This window comes from Rhinatrema bivittatum, chromosome 8 (genome assembly GCF_901001135.1).
Source record: "Rhinatrema bivittatum chromosome 8, aRhiBiv1.1, whole genome shotgun sequence".
NCBI classification, from domain to species: Eukaryota; Metazoa; Chordata; class Amphibia; order Gymnophiona; family Rhinatrematidae; genus Rhinatrema; species Rhinatrema bivittatum.
This window is the reverse complement of record NC_042622.1, coordinates 156,810,627-156,833,444: the sequence shown is the minus strand read 5'-3', so window position 1 is coordinate 156,833,444 and position 22,818 is coordinate 156,810,627. Positions and strand designations below refer to the sequence as shown.

General features: G+C 42.7%; 1 protein-coding gene across 3 annotated transcripts in view; it reads right to left on the bottom strand.

Moving 5' to 3' along the window:
• Positions 1–22,818, bottom strand: part of LOC115096694 (discoidin domain-containing receptor 2-like) — a 262,959-nt gene that overhangs the window by 97,590 nt on the left and 142,551 nt on the right. For all 3 annotated transcript variants that reach the window (XM_029611691.1, XM_029611692.1, XM_029611693.1), the window contains exons 3-4: positions 16,007–16,109; positions 104–332 (exon numbers count right to left, since the gene is read on the bottom strand). In XM_029611691.1, the coding sequence (XP_029467551.1) occupies positions 104–332; positions 16,007–16,109 (332 nt within the window). The remainder of the gene's footprint in view (positions 1–103; positions 333–16,006; positions 16,110–22,818) is intronic.

Sequence of the window (22,818 nt, the reverse complement as noted above, 5' to 3'; positions counted from 1 at the left end):
GCCCTCCAGCTAATGCCTCTCTTGGGATCCAGCTCCACTTGATGACCATCCCCTCATATCCCTCATGTTATCAGCCACTCACATGCCCTCATCATTCATTTACCTGCTTTCCCTGATGATCCTTCCAAGTCAACCAGCGTTCCCCATTGCGGCTGTAGTCAATGCAATATGCACGTGCAAATTCCTTGCCCGTGGCACGAGCATGACGGCCCTGAGTTACAATTAGTGTGATAAAGTAAAGTTGGTGAAGATCGATCTGCAGGAACTGGACATCCTGTGGCTGCAGCAGGCCAGCTGGGCACCAGGCTCCATCTCCTTCTTCCCTGTGTAACCTGCACACGGGGCACACTCAGAGTGAAGAGGAAATGCAGACACAATAAAGTAAACTTCATCCTCCTCCCTCTAACCCAGTGTATCCTAACCTTTTCAAGCCTAAGGCACACATACATTAAGAAAGGTATTATGTGGTACACCAACCTCTATGTAACAAGCAGGGCTAACCTGGAGAGGACTCATAACCAAAAGATGAGATAGAGAAGCAAAGAAAGCCCCACCATTCTCTTCCAAATTTTACATGAACCCAGGGCTGGTGCTTCCATTAGGCAAACTAGAGCACTAAGATTTTGTGGATGGCAAAATCCTGCCAGCGTGAGATCTAGAAGGGTGCTGTACAAGAGACAATACCACCAAAGAAGGAAGCACTCTTCTTTGGTGGTATTTAACTACTTGTGGTAGTGGCTCTGCTGGAGCCACTACCCCAAGTAGTTAAGTTGGGGTGGAGGGACACCGGTGAATGACCAAGGTTTGCTTAGGGTGCCAAATATGCTTGCAATGGCCTTGCATGAACCAGTGACAATGACCCAGCTCCCTCTATAAACAAGTGCAGGAGAAGGGAAAACAGGGTGGTGAAGGCAGTCAGCTCAGTAAGTCACCTTGACTAATACATGTGGCTGCCAGAGATCCTTCAGTGTTAGGCAAAGGAGTTTTGCCTATAAAATTAGCATATACGTGTGTAAATAACATATGTGCACATACATGCTATTCGATATATGTAGAGACTTGTCACAGAAGGAATTGAAATGTAGCGAACACTAACTGTTCTTCTATTGCCTATTCTCATCTGTAGGATGTGATAAGCTCCCAGTCTCAAAGTCTTTACTATGTTAATCTCCCAGGATACAAAACAAATAATAGCAGAGGCCAAATAGAGAATGGTTCAAAGAAAATACACAGTTCCAAAATGTACTATTGAACAGTCTCTCTTCTCTGTCAAGGCAATGCTCAAGTAGCAATCCAAAAGGCACAGTTCAAAATATGCAATAGGGCAGCTCTCGATGTAACTGCCGAAATAAACTCTCTCAAGTACCAATCTTAAAGTGTACCAGCCTTAATCAATGTCCATACTTTCCAGCTTTAGTTTCTCAGGCAATTCCACTTCCATTTTATCTCATTCTGTCCATGGCTGCATCTCTGTCCCTCCAGTTAGGAGAACACCTCCTTCCCCTTCCTCTGTGTCCATCCAAATGGTATCTTCGTGCCCCCCTTTCTCTCAGATACTCATCTTCAGAGCCCCATAATTTCATGGATGTGTTAGTCTCTTTAGAAAATGACAATTCTGCACCTTCTCTTACTGCTCTAGGGTTTCTTCTGACAGGCTGTGTATATGTCTTGCCTGAGGCAGCCTGGATTCCCTTGAGCTCAGCAATGAGTTTCTACCAGATACTCTCGCTATATCTTCCCCTGATCTGTAAGAGGAGCCAACTCCTGATCTTGTAGACCTTTGTTTCTTAGTTCAACTGTAATCCGTTCCCTCTTGGAGATCCACTACTCTCAGGGCCAATGCAGGGGTCTGTAGCACCCCAGATAGACCAATGTAACACCATCTATATACCCTGAGTTGAATGTGCCCTCTGACAGTGGTAGATATATAGAGTTATGATCTCACTTTTACAGTGCTCTCTCCCTCTCTGCTTCTTTCATATTTTGAAAATAGCACCCCACCCACTGACGCTGCCCTAGGCAGTTGCCTAGTCCCGCCAGCCCTGACTACTCTTCTGTTGGGAGGACCCCAACTCACCAAATTCCATTCACTTTCTTTTTATTCTCACTCTTTCCTAGGGACAAGCATCACTATCATCTGACTGCTGCCTGGAGAGAAAAATCAGTGTTTATAGGTTCTTTACTTACTCTATGAATAATCTAATCTAATCCAAATACTATCTAGTCATTATAGGTTTGTGTTCTTCATTTGATTAATCACTGATTAATACAAACTTCCTACCTAACAAGTAATAGTGGAGTGCTTCTATTGCCCACTTCACTGCTAAACACTCTTTTTCAATTGTAGTATAGTTTTATCATGGGAAATAGTTTTCTACTTAGAGAACTGGATGTGCCTCCCCTTAGTGAATCTGAAACAACTTGACACCTAACCATAATCCTGAAGCATCCACTTGTAGGGTAAGCCAACCTCTTTCAGTATGAGATATTGACAAAGCTTCTTTTAGTGGCTGAAAAGCAGCTTGTTCTGGTGGACCCCAACGAAGCTGGATTGGTGATGTTTATTCAGCAGAGTTGTTGGCGAGCCAACTTATTTGCAAAACGGGGAATAAAATAGTGATAATACCTTAGGAGTCCTAAAAATGCTCGTAGATGTCTCTTATTTTTAAGAAAAGTGGTCTCCTTTACATTAGCCCCCTTATTTAGCATGGAATGAACCACATCCATCCTTACTTTATACACTAGGTTCTGTACCTCATGATGGGCAATGACATTTTTTTGGGTTAAGAATGAGCCAGATCCTCGTGCAGAATGGGCCTCTGAGATCCATCCAAGATGGTAGCATGAGGAAACTGCACACCAGAAGGCTCCGAAGATTGACATACCATGGTCTTCGAGCCCAATCACAAGCCACTAAAAGGACGAAGTTGGTTTGACTTGCAATCTTCGGGACCAGCCTGCATATCAGAGGCCAGGGTGGAAACACATACAGAAAGACGCTGCATGGCCATTCCTGAACAAGAGCGTCGATGCCGATCTCTTTTGTGTCCTGCCTGTGACTGAAGAAACGTGGAACCTTTGTTAAGGTCACCAACAGGTCTAGATCCAGTAGGCCCCAGTGGTTCACAGGGAGCTGAAAGCATCATCCATCAGTTCCTATTCTCCTGGGTCCAAGTTTCTCCTGCTGAGGAAATCTGCTCTGATATTTTCCTTTCTGGCAATGTGAAGGCAGATATGCTTAGGAAATGCTTCTCTAGCCGTTCGGCAAACCACAGGTATGTCATCTGAACTGCTCATGCCTCCAGTTTGTGGATGTTCCACTGTTGCTCTGCTACATTCTAGTGCTCTTACACATCAACTCCTGCCAGTGAGTCCCCCAGTCCCGGAGGCTCACATCTTTTGTGAATATCAACCAATCCAGTGTCAGGGAAATTTCTTCCTGAGATGATCCAACTGTAATTACTAGATCAACTGGGATGTCATCCCTAATGGGAGGAGCATCCTTACTGCATCATCTTCAACTGCAGACTCCATCGGGAGAGTAATTCATGCTGACGAGGGCACATATGTGCCCTCACCCAGAGAACCACTTCTAATGTGGAAGCCATCAACCCCAGGACCTGCAGATAAGACCACACGGTCGGACAAACAGAATTCCACAAGGATTGAACTCGCAGTATCAATGTGTGGATCTGAGACTCCAGCAGAAATATTCTGCCCTGCCTTGTATCAAATCAAACACTGAGATTCTCCAGGGTCTAAGGTGGCTGCATTGCTCTTGGCCAGATTCACATCCAAGCCTAGCTCCTGCAGCAAGGAAACTACCCTGAGAAAGCATGAAGACTCTCTTCCATGGTCTTAGCTCAAAACAACCAGTTGCTCACATACGGGTGAACTAGAAAGCCATCCTTGCAGAGAGCCGCTGCTACCACCACCATGACCCTGGAAAAAGGTCTTGGGCATTGTGGCTAGCCCGAAAGGCAAGGCCTGAAACTGATTAAGATGATCCAGAATAGCAATTCAGAGGAACCGCTGATGTTCATGATGGATGGGAATATGCATATACACCTCCATCAGATCCAGATACATGAGGTACTCCCTTGCTTGAACTACCATTATGACAGAGCACACCATTTTCACCCTGGGATGCGCGACTTGTAAATGTCAACAGTTGCCCTTGAGATCCAGTATGGGCTGAAACGACCCTTCCTTCTTGGGCATGACAAAATAATGGAATAATGGCCCAAATGTTTCTGCGATTCAGAACAGGAATCACCGCTTTCAGGTTCAACAGCTGTAGTAATGTCGCTTACGCTTCTACCCTCTTTTGAGGGGAGTTGCATGGAAAGACCATGAAGGTATCTGGAGGAATGCAAAGAAATTCTACAGCAAACCTGTCTTGAATCACTTCGAGAATCCATTGATCCGAAGTAATCTGGACCCACCTGGGATAAAAATGGGATAGACCCCCACCTATCTCCTGGACCAAACAGGTGAGCTCTGGGAAGACAGGAAGTGCTCCACCTCTGGAGTCCACATCCTTTTGAGGTCCTCGGGGGTGAAAGGATTGAGACCTGCGGAAGGGACAGGACCTTTGGGAAGAACCAACTCTATAAGGCTGAAAATGCCAGTAGTCTCGAGAGTGACCGCTTGCCTGAAAAAGACCAGGCAACGGGTTTCATGTCCTCTGGCAATTGAGGGACCTGGCTCTCTTTCCATTTACTTGCCATTTTTTTTTCCAATTCACTGCCAAACAAAGGCAAGCCCATGAAGGGCAGCTTGGTAAGACTGAACTTTGAAATAGCATCCATCAACTAGTTGCACAGCCACAGCTGCCGCCTGGCTGAAATAACTGAAGCTGTTCCTCCCGTGGCTGTGCGAACCAAGTCACAGCTCACATTAGCTAAGAAGCCACCTCCGGCTCTACCATAAGTCCAAGATCTAACATAGGGTCACCAGATTCTTGACCAAGATGCCGGATAGCCTAATCTACCAAAGCACAACCAGAAGCAATTTGCAAGTTCATTGCCACTGTCTCAAAGGCTTTGCTTTAGGATATCCTAAATCATCCTATCCTGAGCATCCTTCAGTGCTGCACCTCCCTCTACCTGGATGGTGGTAACTTTTGGCGCAGAACCCACCAAGGCATCCACCCTAGGGAAATGCAACTGTTCTCTGGTCTGTGAATCCAAGGGGTATAAACCTGCCAAAATGCATCCTCTAAATCTGGGGGAATGTACCCCACCACCATCATCATTGGTATCATCCTGATCCACCTGCTTTCAAGCAATGTGGCTTTCAAGCCACATTGAGCCATGGTGCTTGAATGCAGAGACAGGTGGAGGAACACACAGACCAACCCAAGCATGCACTGCCAATTCAAAAGTCCAGCCCTGTAGAAACATCTCCCATCCCTGAAAGAATTCTACCCATAGGCCCGAACCTGATTTCCTGAGAGCTAGTGGCACATGACAACTTGGCCCTTGGATCAATCAAGGGAGGAGACACCCCTGTCGTGTCTCCTTTGGACCCACTCCCCTCAGACTAAGGAGATAGACCATCGCCAGCAAAGTCAGAAGAGGGTAAATCTCCCCAAAAATCCAGGCAGCCCTGAAGCAGGCTTAAAGAAAGCTCCAGCTAAATGGGCCTGATGTGACATACAACACAAACAGATAAGTGCTTAGGTTTCTTTGCTGCAGGCACCATTGTTGTAAGTGCGCAGAAAGGTAAAAGCTCATGCTTAGAATAAGTGTAAATAAAACCCACGCCCAAAAATGGACACACAAAACAATGTGTGTGCAAGTATATGCACCTAAATCACACATCCAATTACACGCCCAAACTGGACACCCAGTACCGATGAGAAAGGCACCTAAGCAGGACACACAAAAAGTGTGCCTAGAAGGAAAAACGTCCAAATTGGACGCACAGGTGAAAATAGATACACAAACTGGTGCACAGGCATGCACCAACAGCCTACAGTACAAAACGCGCAAAAACACTTCATGGCCTACCACACACCCAAAAAGGGAGAAGCCTTCGAGCAGGGCGTAGCCAAATGGCTGCTCAACCCACAGTGCCTGTACTACGTCATCTCACGGAACTCCCCAGAGACATGAGTGGGACAGCCAAATGCTGAGGTAACTGACCCCTTTCTCCTCTGTTCTTTCTTTCTTTTCTTTTTTTTTTAAGTAAGAAAAACGTTTACCTGAGCTCAGCCCTTCTTGGCTGAGATCAGGGATGGGTCCTGGCTACAGGAGGAGAGAGCTAAAGCCTTCATCGCCAATCCTCTTTTAGTCTGCAACCACTAATCGAACGTTAGGTCCACACCACTCAATGCTACCAGACTGAGACATTCTATTGCGGGTGGGACCGTACAATATCACCTTAGGAGGCAAATGGTGCTATATAGACGTTTTGTCCTTCCGATATCTCTTTTCCAACTTGTTTTCTTCTATTTTTTTTTTTTTTTTTTTTACTCCCAGGCAATCCCCCGAAGGGAAATGCATGTAAACCATCTGCTGCAGACAGACAATACTGGCGAGCTGATATCGGGGCAGGACTATATGGCTGTGACATCAGCTTTTGCTCTGTCTCCATCTGCTGGAAGAGGTGTATAACCCACTCATTGGGATTGACCTGCCCGAAAGCTAAGGAAATTAATATATTGCTCAATAGATCTCGATGTTTGGCTGATTAATGTCATGGTTTCACCTATTGAAATATACAGTTTTTCTGTACAAATACACATTTTTTGTTTATATCTAAGCACATCATTCAGTTATCCACAGGAAAAATATAGTACTTTAAACCTAAATTCATTATGCTGTTTCTTAAACAGAAGAAAGGTGGTTATATCAAATAAAGCATGAAAAATTACTGACAGCTGAACTATAGTAAAGCCATTTCTCCACTATCAGGCTGTGCAATGATTAGTCATACAGAACTCAATACTAATTTATTGAAGCAAAGTAAACAAAACCACAGAAAAGAAAAATTCTCTTTCTAAACAACTAAAAATACAGTCTAAACTACTTAAAAAATGAGCACAGATTCACTATTGTCAATATGTACTTAATTTGCTCAGAAGGAATATTAATGAATACCTTACTTTGAGACTAGTATACAAAATCAAAACAGGATTCTAATAGTTCTGTGCAATGTAATTAGTTAATACAACAAGCAAAAATATGTCATATATGTACACGCACGCACAGTTGCAATGATCTATCTCACTAACAAGTAATTAGAACCCATTATTGTATTTATCAAGCTAAAACTCGAATTAGCTCCTACACACACATATTACTTTAATCAACTACTGGTAATATATTATAAACAGTTTAAAAATAATTAAACCTAAAAACTGACTTTCTGTCAAAATGTGAATGCCACTGAAGATAGTGGCACTTCTCAAAATTTTCAAAATATTTAGATATCGTCAAACCAATATCTGCATGCCACAAATACATGCCCTTACACAATGCATAACCATAACAACAAAAATGAGACATTTATTATTAAAAATAAAAATTAATTGATGCTCCTGAGAAGCATGGATCAAAGCCAGCAATTTTTTTCACTGTTTTTTCTTCTTATGAGAGATGTCTTGTAGTAGATACACATTCAATGGGAGATATTCTAAGCATACGGTTTCAGTTAGGATCGTATCTGCTGTTTATTTTGAACTTGGGCCAATCCACTCTAATATTTGTTTCTGTGTATAGGTAACATATATATGATAGGGTGGATCAAATTGGTGGGAGGATGATGATTTATGTTAGGGATGGCATAGAGTCCAACAGGATAAAGATCCTGCAGGAGACTAAATGCACAGTAGAATCTTTATGGGTAGAAATTCTATGTATGATGTGGAAAAGTATAGCTGTAGAGATATACTACTGTCCAGCTGGCCAAAATGAACAGAAGTCGGACCTGAAGTGAACGAAGCCAGTTATTTTTGGAGAGCAGCTATCCAGTGCACAGGCAGTTGACAAAGCAGCTGGTAAAGAAATACAAGAAGATCTTCTCGAGCCTGCCATGTCATACCCGCCTGTTGCAATATGAAATCATTATATTTCCTGGAGTGGTGCTACGACAACCACCCTATCAGATTACTGACACCAGGCGCTGCATCAGACACAGAAGTGAAGGAGATGCTCCAGCTAGGTGTAATAGAGGAGTCAAATAGGGATTGGTCCTCACCCATAGTATTGGTGCCAAAGCCAGTTTGGAGCATAAGGTTCTGTATCAACTTTAAAAAGGTCAACAAGGTTTCAAAACTCAACACCTGTTTGATACCACGAGTGGATGAACTGATTGAGTGTCTGGGAATCGGCCTAGTTCATCTCTACCCTCGATCTTACAAAAGGGTATTGTCAGGTGCTACTCACGCCCTCGGTGAAAGAGAAGACTGTGTTCTCAACACCCAGTGGACTTTTCCAGTTCACCGTACTTCCTTTTGGCCTTCATGGTGCCTTCGCAGCATTTCAATGATTGGTCAACCACTTGCTTCGCCCACATCATGGATACGCAGCCACCTCCTTGGACAACATCGTGGTCTATAGCTCCAACTGGAAGACATTTTAGCCAACTCCAGGCTGTGCTAACCAGTCTTAAGAAAGCAGGGGTAAAAGCTAAACCTAAGAAATGCTTGCTGAGAGGGCATGAGGTCCACTATCTTAGCTACATCCTGGGGAAGGGAAGGGCAAGGTCTATCTACAGACTAGGAAGATAGAGGCGATCACCCAGGTGCCAGTCCAGTAAATAAAAATTAATTTGAGAACATTCCTAAGCCTTATGGGTTACTACAGAAGGTTTATTCCCAACCACTCATAGAGGGTGCAGACTCTCCCAAGGCTGTTGGTAAAGAAAGCACCAAAGAAGGTCCAGTGGTTAGCGGAAGAAGAGAAGGCCTCCAGGGCCCTGAAGGAAGCGATATGTTCCAAATTGATCCTTATAAGTCTGGCTTCAACAAACCCTTCAAGGTGCAGACTGAGGCCTCAGAAGTCAGCTTGGGAGCCTTCTTAGTCCAAGAGAGAGACGGTTAAGAACATCCAGTTGCATATATTAGCTGGAAGTTGATGCCACAAGAAAGGCGATTCTCAACAATTGAGAAGGAGACCTTGACAGTCAAGTAAGCCTTAGAGGCCTTATGTTATTACCTGCTGGGACGGCAGTTCATCTTCATAACAGACCACCAACTGTTCCTCTGGATAAATAGGAACAAGGAGTCCAAAGTGAGAGTGATGAGATAGTTCCTAGCCCCTACAGCCCTTCAACTATAAAATCTGACATAGGGCAGGAAGCGAATGCCAATGCGGATTTCCTATCAAGAAAAGTGTCCCTTGTACAGGCAGATGCTCATCTTGCCAAAGCTAAGCGAGGGAGTGTACAGAAAACTCCCTCAGAATACCTTAAAGGACCAGGCACAGATGTCTCTGCCGGTCCTCCTTAAGACTGAGACCCACAGGGAATCCTGGATGAAGGGATGAGCCCTTCACCAAGAGTATAAGACCTCAGGGCCTATAAGAGTTAAACATGCCCTGGGGAAGAGACAGAGTCCCACCATATGACATGAGTTGCTATGTTTAAGATTTGCGACTGACATTGTTAAGACCTGCTCTGTTTAATTTTGGGACTTGCCTGAAGTCAAGGTGAGCTGCCTCCATGTGACTGTTTTGCTTTACACTATCCTTTGTGATTTGAAAGATACCTGAAGCCAAGGTTACACTAATGGTGGGGGTGGAAGGGAAATAGAACTAAAAAGTTACTAAAGGCTAAGAGTAACAGATAAGTATGAGAGAGAGAGAAAAAAGTGTGGAAGCTTGCTGGGCAGACTGGATGGGCCATTTGGTCTTCTTCTGACGTCATTTCTATGTTTCTATGTTAAGTTGTTTGGTTTTGATGTGCACTACATTTATGTTTGTTTTCACTGTAAATAAACTACACTTAAGGAACAGTCAGAGCCTGCCTTCTTTTTCCCTCTGGCTCTTCCAAAGCTGCTACCGTTTGAGATACCACAGAGGGTTAAAAGAGAATTGGAAACGAAGTTGGATGTAGAGGCAAAATCTCATACAAACTTTTAAAAATATATCTGAAGCAGAAAGCCAGTGAGGAAGTCAGTTGGATTGTTAGATGATTGAGGGGTTAAAGGGGCACTTAGGGAGAATAAAGCCGGTAGGGGAAAGACTAAATTAATTCTTTGCTTGGGTGTTTACTGAAGAGGATGTTGGGGAGATACCCAAGCCAGAAACTGTATTCAATGGTAATGATTCAGATGAACAAACAAATCACAGTGAAGATGAAAGATGTACTAAGGCAGATTAACAAACTAAAGAGTAGCAAATTGCGGGGAGCAAAAGGTATATACCACAGAGTTCCTAAAGAGCTATCAAGTTGCTATCAAGCTAGGGAGAGAGTACATTGTAGAAATCTCATCTTTGTGTTCCTTTCCTCATTCCAAATCACATCAAATCTTCACTGATGTGTACTGTGCTGTTCGTACCTCTGACTGTGCATGTAAAACTGCCCCCCCAAACCCTAGATCACCACCAAAACCTCGCCTCGAGTTACTGGTTGACCCTCTTACAGTGGTATAGATAGTTGCTTAATATGTGTGCCACCCCAGATGCTTGCTCTTGCTGTCTCGCTCTACTCCACTCCCTCTCCTGTTTCGAGAATATCACACAGCTTAACGCCATGAAAAAAGGTGTAGTTATTTCCGGTGTTAAAATATGCGATAATATGCGTTACGCTATCGTACGCAACGTTAAACACCCCTCATTTTCATAAAATCCGCTCAAACTCCTCCCCTTTGAATACATTTTCAAAATTTGCATTCGCATTGCGAGATGCGAAAAATAACACATGCGTTATGACTATATCATGGGCATTAGGGCCCTAATGCGATTTGAAAAATGACCCTGTTAGTTACTTAAATGGCTAGCTTTCAAATTTGGCCCCTAGTTACGATTCAAAAATACACTATTCCTAAATATGCAAAGAGGATAACTTTAAAAGACCTGCATGTGTGCCAATATACACATACATGGCCACATGCAGATCTACCCAGTATTTTATAACCCTTGCTTATCATATTGATAAGCTGTGACATCAATTGCTTAAGTTCTTAATAACATGGAATTTACAGACAAGCAAAAAAATTTTTAAAACGAATGATTGGTTCACTTGGTGTTTTCACACGAGACGTTTAAAAAAAAAAGTATGGATGGAGGAGGTCCGTTTATGATTATACCAGAACACGGAATACATTACTGAGCAACAAATATCATGGCCCCATGAAGAAGGTGGAAAACCGAAACACGGACCGTGTCGGGCATGTTATCCTCATGGCACAGAGTCGCACAGTTTCTTCAATCTATATCGTTTGAATAAGCTAAGTAATATTATTACTATGAAAAATAAGAATTAAGGAAGAGTTTATGGATTTTATTAAGGTGAATAAGCATACAAAAAAATCAAAAAAATGGTGTTGGATGACCTATGATTATAATTTGAGTGGTAGTGCGAGATATACTACTTGCTAATCAGCACACTCATTCAAAAAAAAGGCTCCGCAAAAATGCCTATATGAGGTCATTATCAGTGGACAAATTAATAAGAATTCTTTCTGATTTTTCAGCTGTAAAATTGATGTAGAAATAGAGGTGATTTTGGTCCTTTAATATATGAGATTGCTCATTGACTGAACCCTCCAAAGAAAAAATTAGAGAACTTCTGTCATCTATAATATAACTGTATCACCCGGTGGGGGTTCACGATACTAATATATGAAACATTCCTCTTCTCATCAAAAACATTTTTGGGATTACATAAAAAAAATGTTTCAATGCCAGATTAAATGTTTCACCCAACATTGGGGTAATTAACATTATACAAATTGGGTAAAAATAAAATTTTCAAGAGGGGTTTGAGATTTGTTTATTGATTCATTGTATAAATCCCTCATAATCTATTGGGTGCCATTTAAAGATTTGGGTTAAAATATATACATAATTCTTCCCAGCAACATTTGCGTGAATGTAAAAAATAAGCGTAAAACATATTCAAATTATTTGGATAGGTTCTGACTTATCTGGCTATGTAAGATAGTCAGATAAGTCTTAAAAAACGCTACTTAGCCGGTTAGATAGTGGTTCTTAACTTTTATTTGGCTAAGTGGCACTGAACTGCTGATGCATGCTTTTTCACTTTGTATTTTAAAAACATACGTGTGGAGGTTTTAGATGCAGAATTTAAGCAGCACTTACCCCAGGTAAGTTGCTTTTTATGCATGTAAGTCTGCAAATTTTCTAACATGCGCATGTAAGTGAAATTACCAGTTTTACCAATTAGTCCACTGGTTTGCCCAGTCCTTCTTCAGGTATTTGAGACCCTCCTGGTTCTTCAGCCTGAACTCCCTTCAGTTCACGCAGACTTCCCACCCAGTCAGTATTTCACAATAAAGACGTTTCACATCACTTATGCTATATTTTGAGGTGTAAATATACACAAGTTGCCAAATCTACATGCACAGGTCTCTTATAAAATAGCAACTACACACCTAGACCGCCCCTTCTATTACACACGTATATTTATGTGCAAACTCTATTTACATGCGTATATGCTAATTTTCCGCATGCAACCTTTTGAGAATTCACTTAAATAGTTTCCCTGTTGGTAGAAGCCAACAGCACACACACACACACACACACACACACACAAAGTGCAGCTATTAAAATCCATCACAGCACTGACACTGATAACACCACTAATTTCCTGCTGAGTATTGCATGCACTGCAACCATAGTTTTCACTAGTGATAGCTCTTACAGCAATACTCCCACTTCTCCCCTGACAAATGAAGTAGAAAGGGATATGAAAATATAGCAGTTCCTTATTACAAGGGGGCAAGATTCTCAGTGCAGTAAGCTTATCACCACTAGTCTGGTCCCCAGAGCTTACAGGAGGAAGAACCAAGCCTTCAAAAAATAATTAAACACAAAATTAGCCCACTCATGCATTACCCAAGATTTAAAGTTATTGTATGCTCCGGCAAAACAGACAAAATAAACATGCAATTATGGACATCCTTAAACACTATTACTAGTCTGAGAAACTTTATATTCTGCCTATCTATGGTAGAGGAATCCTTCCAGGGGCTTTAACCCTGAGGTTCACATCACTCATACTAATTTGAGATCTCCTTCCCAAGGACTTAAACTCCAAGGATTACCATATACTATCTTTTTGAACTCATCTACTACTACTTGACATTTCTGTAGCACTACATGACAATCACAGCGCTGTACAAACTACAAACAAAAAAAGACAGTCCCTGCTCAACAGGGCTTGCAATCTAATAAGACAAAACATACAGGACAAGAGACTTTGGGCATTTCATAAAGTAAGACAATGGTTAAAAATGAAAAGAAAAAAAACTTAGTTAATGAGATTAAAAGCAGACAATCTGCCTAAGATTTAAAAGCAGCCTCAAAAAGGTGGGTCTTTCCCAGGGGATTGAACCCTATGGCTTATCCAATCGTACACCTGCCACACATCTACCAGGGAACTCAGCTTGACCACCTAGGGGTAAACTGTAGCTGAGCCTAGATATCAGGGTAAACCTAAACAAATATTATACTCATCCTGAACCTAGTATGGGAGTCTGCCCAGTAGCCCAGGGATATTATGCCCTGTGTATCTGGGGTAAACCTAAAATGCTTAAAATCTAAAAAGCAAAATGTATCCCTTAGCTGTCAGCATGCTGCTAAATGCCCAAACTGCACGCATTTCCTTAGGTGTGGGAAGGAGGAGAGGAGATGTTCCTTATTAAGGGAAAGGAGAATTCCTGATTTACCAACCAGATGGACCCCTCTTCCATAACCCACCTCACTCATGGTACCAAAATGAAGGAGGCACTACTAAGCACTGAAACCAACAGCCAGTAAGAGAAAAATCAAAAGGAGGTAACTTTAAAAGGAGTTATGCATACACATGTAACATACTATCGTATCAATTTTTAAAAGCCATTTACATGAATATAGTGCATTTACATGTGTATAATCTATGGACAATTCAATGGCATATATTGTACAGTTTTAGGCATGTAAATCCTTTTTAAATGTACCCCCTTATTAATTATTATAAGATATCATAGAAGCAGTGCAGTTTACCAAGCAATGACAAATAAATGCTCAGCTCAGAATTCCTGAGCCATTACAATCAGTTAAATATGTCATCTCTGCCAAACCTACACATCAGTGGGATAGTTTTTTGTTTGCATAATATTTTCCAACTAGCTGGTATTATTATTTTATCTCATATATGCTAATAAGACTGCATTCTTGTAAGTCATATGATTTCTTGTAAGTTGAGCCAAGAAGGCAGAAGCAAAATTTAATTTTGCCCTTTGACATACTATAGCATTCTGACTAACCCTTAGCATATTTTAAAATTCCTGCAGCCTTAGTTATTTCCAAAAGTCTGATCAGTTAAGTTTTTATTATACTGTTATCTTTTCTGCTTCTTCACTGCCACCAACTGGTCTGTGTTCACAGAGAACCCTCTCAAAGCACTCTAGCAGCTTATCCTCGGAGAAAGAGACGTTGATTATCTGTAACAAGTGTTCTCCAAGGACAGTAGGATGTGAGTCATCACAAAACCTGATTGCCTCTTCTTAGAGTTGTCTTCTCCTTATAATGCTAAGGAACAAGACTAAAGGTGTCCCTGCATGGATATGAGGTATAATGGTATGATGGGCATGCCCATGGAGACACAGTTAAAATTCTAGAAACTTTCATTTAAAAGTTCCAGGCTAGGTTCCATTAGATGTCATCTCTCACATGTGAGGACTGACATCCTGCTGCCCTTAGAGATTACCTGTTATGGGTAAGAAACTCTGCTTTCTACAAAGCCAATGGTTAAGAATGTGCATATTATTTGGATACAGGTGTTGGGATGGGATATGAATTAAAAGAGGATGAGGATTAGGAAAATATGAAGATCAAGTTGGTTAAATTAGTTAAAGCTAGATTTATTTAGAGGTCCCTCATGCTTGTATGTTAGTATTTACTTCTTTGCAGATTACAGAAGAGGCTAATGTAAAATGACTCTCAGTCACAAGGTATGTATCATTTTCATTTAATAAAATATCAAATTATTACAAAGAAAAAGAATACAGTTGAATTATTCAGTTTTTAATTTTTTGATAAGAGGTATATTTATTTTATTACTGGATTTGGATTTTAGATTTAGATTTCCAAATCCGAGCTCAAGGCAAGATAGTGTGTCATGCAATTGCTTTGCGGGATGCATATATGTGAATGGGCAGTAATATGGTGGATAAGCTTCGATAAAGGAGTGGTGAAACGCACTCTGGGTGTTTATTTTGTCTCCCACTTGCTTACAGAAGGGTTGATGCTGTAATCTGTTTCTGGAGATCTTCACCATTAACATCTTTCTGTGAACAATTACACTACTTGCTGGTCCAGATACTGGCATTGATAAATGTTTGAATCTATTCCCTTTGTAATGAGCTCAGAGGGGCATGGAGAAAACAAGAAAATACAAACTTTCCTCCCCTCTAACCCTGACTTATCCCATCCCTAACTATAAATCTATCTCCAACACTCTTCCGTTTGCTACCATATACACAGGGGACAAAGAGAAAACAATTCCCTTTCTCTAACCTTTATCCAAGCCTAACTCCAATCATAATCCCGACTCCAACCCTCTTCTCTTTAACCTGCAACTGCGGGACAAAGAAAGATGCAGAGGGAAAGCAGACAATCCCCTTTAGGACCTTCCTCCACTCTTGGTTCTCTAGTCCTGCATGACCCCTTTCACCCACCAGTGAGTAAGACTATTTCTTCCTAGCCTCCCCCACCCATGAAAAAGACCATTCCCTTCCTGCCCCAGACCTCCCACACAACCTGTCAGACTACTCTTTCCTGCTCCATCAGTCAGTAACTGCTCCAATCACCTCAATTCTGTGTCATCTTACCTTGCGTACCGAGGACCTGTGGACTCATACCACTGACTAGATGCAGTGATGTCATCATCGTGGATAGTACCATCATGCATTCCCAGAGGATATCGACATATCTCTGCCAGAAGAACAAAGGTCATCAGAATCCGGACTTACAGAAGAATGTACAGGATAAATCACAGGATTACCAGGGGCCTATATGTTTACAGAATGTTGTATACAATAGGGTACATAACAAGATCTGATATACAGAAGGATTTTTCCATTTTGTGTTTCTGGAGAAATGTTTTGTTAATAAAAAGTACACAATAACTAGGTCCTCATCTCAATGAGCCATAGGAAAACTTCAGGCGTACATGAAGGATTTAGTAAAGCAGGAGAGGAAAGGGGAGACTGGAAAAGCTAGTATAAATATAGGGTTATTTTTATGTACATAGCCCTCCCCTCCTTAACACGAATGTGGGGAGCGGGGGCTTTGTAAATGATTACCCTATCTGGTGCTTCTGCTCTATTAAACATCAGGATATTTTGGCCCATAATAGGAATAATGCAGAGGGAGTTCTTGCTAATAGCTGGATGATACATCTTCATAATATCTACTCAGACATATGCATGTAACCTCTGGGCTAATGGCCCTTCACAGGATCCCAAAGACCACACCTCAAATAGGGCTTATACTGGAAAATTCCTCTCCTGATGTAAGGGGGAAGATTATCTTTTAGGCCCTTAGAATTGTTCAACAATTAAGTGTTAAAGCTTTGGTAGACAGCAGTAATAATTACACTGGACGCAACTGATGGTTTGCAACTTAACTTTTACTGATTAAAGATGGAAATTTGATGAAAATATTGAGTTACAAGTTATTGTTATTTACAATCCATTTTACAGCTTCAGATCTTCTAATAACTTTGTGACTTTAAACTTCAAGTTAATTTATTCTATTATGATGTTAATTTATTTTCTTATCTCTAATCCACTCATTAATGGGTTAGTTTTTTAGCTTCCTCCCACAATTTGGAGGATGAGATGGTATTCCAATTTAGTAATAGTTTACAGTCCCAAGTCTCATACTTTCAGTCCAAGTGTTCATCACAAAGCTCTTATACCTTCTTTTTTCGCCCTTATTGATACTTAGATGGTACCTCATCACTCCTTTCTTCAACATCTCAATAATGTAAATGTGGTTGGGTGCCACAGATCATCTTCACCGTCTTCTTCTCCACTGAAATGAACCCAGATTCATGCCTCCACCATGACTTACAACAGTCCATTGGTTCTCTCTGGATGAGAGACCCCATTCCATTTAGATGGAATACACTGAGCTCCTGAGCCCTAGCATATGCACACAATTTGTAAAAATAAATATCTTGGAAAGGGGAAACTAAAAATAGAGAAAAGATGGATTCCAAAAAGGCATCTTAAAAGTAGGTAAAGGCACCCTTTCCCCATTTCCATGCCCATGCCTCATTCTCAGAGGCCCTGCCCTAAAAGCACAAACAGGAACCAACATAAAGACGTGCTGCCCCTACAAGAGATAAACAGAATCCACACTCTAAAATGGTAGCCCTGCCACATAGTCTCCCACATACGGTAGCTAAAACCCAACACACTACTACTTCTGTCCCCCTACTAAAACTGGATAATCCTCTTAGCATGAACCCACAGGTGTCTCTATAACAGTGGTTCTCAACCAGTGTGTCACCAGGCACATACAGGTGTGTCGCCACACTTCCCGGTCCCCCCGCTGGTCCAGCTGCTCCTCCAGCTCAATGGAACTTTTCCTCCACCCTGCTCTAAGCCCAGGCGGAACGCGGCAGGAGAGCTGGAGTCAGTGGCACCAGCATGGTCTCTTTTTCCCCGCTCCCACGGCCCAGAAGAAGAAGTGGAGTGCAGCGGTGGGAAGAAGAGACCCCGTTAGGTAAAGTCTCTGCAGAGTCCTCTGGAGCCTATGGAGGGGTTTGTGAATGAATGGGAACCTGCCTGCGGGGATGTATGTGAATGAATGGGAGCCTACCTGGGGAGGGAGTGGATGTGAATGAATGGGAATCTGCCTTGGGTGGGATATGTGAATGAGAGAGAGAGAGTGTGTGTGTATGTCTGTCTGTCTGTCTATCTGTCTGGGGGTATTCGTGAATAAATGGGAACCTTCCTGTGGGGAGGGGGGGGGGGGGTACAAATGAATGAAAGGAACTTTCCTTTGCTGAAAGCGGGTGCTGAGTGTTCAGCGCCAGCTTTCCTAACGTGCCTCCAGGCGCCCTTCCTGGGGGTGCCATGCAATATTTAAATTAGGGGTCACATTGTCAAGGAGGCGCTAGAGTCGATTGTGTGCCCCCTCATGCCTCCTTGACAGCAGGAGCCTGAGAGCTGTCGCCTGTCCGCCAGTTTAGAAAACGGATGCTGAATTTATCGGCGTCTGTTTTCCTAATCGGTGCACAGCCAGGGGTTCGGGAAATGGACGCTTGTTAATTGAGCGTCCATTTCCCGAACCTGACCGCCTGCACTTTTTTAAAAAAATGTATATTTATTTATTTACTTTTTAAAAGGTTTTTGTTCCTCCTACGATATTAAGTAGGAGGATGTAGAGAAAAACAGTTTTTTCTGCTTGTCTGTACAACGTTTGGGACTGCTCAGCAATTAAAGTCTGCTTTAGGCAGGCGTTAATTTTTGAGCGTACAAATATACATTTTAGACATTTTTTTCTGCATTGCAGGTGATTCCCTAATAGCCCCATCAACATGCATTTGGTATGTGATGAGCGCTATTAGTTTCGCCATTGTAAAACCTATTGCATAAGGGGATTAGGTAGCGCCTACACAACCTGCAACCAACTGCGGGTTAAACATTGCGCTCGGCTGAGTGCACTGTATTGCATCAGCCCCTTAGTGTGAAGAAAGTTTGTGCTGCCCCACTAATCCACACTATACTCAGGATGACTGGAAATTAAAATTTTTAGGTATGGAGAGTTGTGAATTTCCAGCCTTATTAGTTTTAATTATTAGGTGTCTGTGTCTGCCATTCTGAAATATTTTGTTTGGAATTTTTTAAAAATTTTGTATGAGCTCTTAATTATTGGATGTTATTCTATTCCTTAGCTTGTTGGCAATATTCTTTTCATAAGTGCGGTTTTTCTAAATGACTGATTTATGTTCCTTGATGTTATGGTTTGATGAATGACTTATGAGTCTGGTGATGTTGGTTTCTCCATTGCTGCACTGCATATAGTGTGGCTTTTTGCAGTTTCCAGTTCAGTTTCTGTCTACATGTTTCTGTTTATACTTTATATTCTCTTTATTCTGTTGTTGGTGAGGGTGAGTCTGTGTTCTGCATGTTAACTGAGGTAGGGTACTCTGTGTTTAAAAAAAAACCCAAAAAAAAAAAGAACTAGGAGGGATGCAGCACAGCAATTGTTTGCAGAGAGCAGCAGAAGTGCTAGCACTGGCCCAGAGTTTAATTGTAGCTTTTGGGGTTTGGGAGTAGGAGAGGGTCGGTCAGATGTATGTGGAATTGGAGGGAAAGGATCGGAGCTGCTTGGAATGCTACATATAATTTTATTGGGGCATCGGGAAGGAGTGGGAGGAAGTGGGGCTGCCCGTAACACTGCATTTTATTTTATTGGGGCATCGGGAAGGAGTGGGAGGAAGTGGGGCTGCCCGTAACACTGCATTTTATTTTATTGGGGCATCGGGAAGGAGTGGGAGGAAGTGGGGCTGCCCGTAACACTGCATTTTATTTTATTGGGGCATCGGGAAGGAGTGGGAGGAAGTGGGGCTGCCCGTAACACTGCATTTTATTTTATTGGGGCATCGGGAAGGAGTGGGAGGAAGTGGGGCTGCCCGTAACACTGCATTTTATTTTATTGGGGCATCGGGAAGGAGTGGGAAGAAGTGGGGCTGCCCGTAACACTGCATTTTATTTTATTGGGGCATCGGGAAGGAGTGGGAAGGAGTGGGGCTGCCCGTAACACTGCATTTTATTTTATTGGGGCATCGGGAAGGAGTGGGAAGGAGTGGGGCTGCCCGTAACACTGCATTTTATTTTATTGGGGCATCGGGAAGGAGTGGGAAGAAGTGGGGCTGCCCGTAACACTGCATTCAATTTTATTGGGACATCAAGAGAGAGCAGGACTGCTCAGAACCCTACATTACAAAACAATGCTCAATAAGCCGGCTAAGGGCTAAATTACGCAGATAACTTTATCTGGGTAACTTTAGCCTTGCATATTCAGTGAGAGATTCACCACACTAAATATTTGGCTACAGTTACCCAGATAACTTTGCTGCTGTCCGGCTTACTGAATATTGACCTCCAAGTGTGTAACTCTCAAGTTCCACATGAATGTGAGACTGGTGTTTACAATGAAGAGGAATCTAAAGCAGTTTCTGTATTCTGGTGTTGGCGAAAAAGATGGGAGGTGAAATGATGAGTATCCACAGTGCAGACCATGATAAACCGAACTGTAAGGGATGTAAATCCAGATATCCTGGAATGTAGGAAGTTGGAAGATTTAATGGCCATTCAAAGGAAGCCACTGTCGGTGATATTATGCTGATGGAATATTTTACTTTGACTGCTGTAGCCCATGAATTTTGAGAATTCAGTATTATTTGTAGGCCTACCCCATTCTATTCCTGTAAATAGTGAATGGCTTTAAAAGCAGACATAGGGGCTGATGTAATGAGAGCTGCGCTGAAATCGGCGTGTGCAGCAAAAACAGGCGGCTATGCGGGATGTAATAACAGAGGAGCATGCTGAGATACGTGCAGAAAATACACCCAGAAACAATTACATGCGCCATTATGCACGTAAAACCATGCGCTCAAGGCCTTATGCAACAACCTGTGCAGACATCCAGGCAGATAACTCGCTGGCATGTGCAGACCTGTGATTCATGATTATCAAGGCAAAAGCCTTTCCCTTTCAAGACATTTAGTGGTCCGGGAGTGGGAGTGAAAGTGGGACTCCTTTTCGGGCCCTCCTCAAAACTGCCTTCTCTCAGCCTGTTCTCTCACTGACCTTCTGCCACACTTTAAGGCTTCTGCCACTGTTTGGCTGACTCGCAATATGCACCACAGCATCAGAAAAGGGTGAACGTAATCCATGATTACACTAGAGTGCAAGGACACCCCCCACCCCCACACACCAATGCCAGCAATGAGGAAAATGGTCTGTCTGACTTAACTCCTGCCCTGACACAGGCACTAAAAAACATGCTTAAAAAACCCCACACTTAGGGGTAGATTTAAAAAAAAGAGCACGATCTCGTGCACGAAATCGGAGCGGCCTTAGAGGGAACTTTCTTTCGCCCTCCCCGCACCTTCCCCTCCCTTCCCCTACCTAACCCCCCCCCCGGCCCTATCTAAACCCCTCCCCTTACCTTTGTCCCTCGATTTACGCCTGCTAGAAGCAGACGTAAATCTACGCGCGCCAGTGGACTGCTGGCGCGCCATCATCCGACCCGGGGGCTGGTCCGGAGGCCTCGACCACGCCCCCGGGCCCACCCCCTAAATGCTGCGTCCCGCCCCCGAAACGCCGCATCATTTGGCCCTGCCCCCGACACGCCCCCTTAAAAAACCCCCGAGACTTACACGCGTCCTGGGGCTCTGCGCGCGCCAGCGGCCTATGCAAAATAGGCACGCCGGCATGCGACGGCCCTGCTCGCGTAATCCGGGCGTATTTACGCGAGCAGGGCATTTAAAATCCGCCCGTTACCGTTCTCCCTGCTAGCACAGCTCCCTGCATAGCCCATGAATGGTCAATTGCCTCCTTTACATGCCGTTTGTGTGCACTTGCGCAAAACCTGCTGCGGGTTGTTAGTGCGGGTTTGCGTGTGTGCGTTTTTCCCTGCGCTAAACACATTATATTCATGCATAAGGTCAGCACGGGAAAACATGCGCAATTACCCAAGCAAAAACCCGCAGCAGGTTGAGCGTGGCTTATTACATCGTCCCCAGTAAGTTGAGAGTTTGGTTTATTTGCATGTGATGTAACTGTGTTTTGATGCTTTATTTGTGCCAGCACTAAGGATTAGTTCTAGGGACCAGGGTTCATGGAGGAGAGGAGCTCACGATTCCCCCTGTTTATTCAAGGGAACGTGAGCTACCTCTGCTGTCTCGATCCTGGTCCACGTCACCATCTGCATGATCCATGCTTTGGAGCTCATTAAATAAATTTGGGAGGTGGGCCCTTACTCCAATAGTGAAAATGTGTCCATCATTTTATGTGCTCTAGGGTGGCGTTTCAAAAATTATATAGCATTTTAGGCCTATTGGATTAATTTGTTTATATGCACTGATGTTAGACATACATTATACCTCTTGTTGCTAGCCCACTGATAGATTGAAATCGATGTACAACAAGCTATGATCCTCCTCGAGAGATGACCACTGCTTAAATATATAGAACCCTGGAACTCTTATCCATGGCCAGACCAAACTGTTGTAATGAGCTGCTCCATCTTTTTCAATATGATAATAGATCCCAGTATTTGATGTACAGCTAACCGAAATAAGTTCTGATGGTTTTATTTGCAATTCAAAAAAAAGTAAAAAAAAAAAAAAAAAAAGAGCTGGACACTAAACTCTGGGATCTATGATTATATTGGAACAGATGCGGGTACAGAACTTTACATCAGTCTGGTCTGGCCATGTATGAGAGTCCCAGGGTTCTATATATAAGCAGCAGAGGTGGATCAAAGTTGTTTGTTTGATATACATTATATACATTATATACATATATTCTGTTTCTTTTAGAGATATTTTAGACCCAGTAATTTCATCCTGCTCATTTTGGGCTTCCAGATCAATCAAACCAGGGCTGAGATCTAGTAT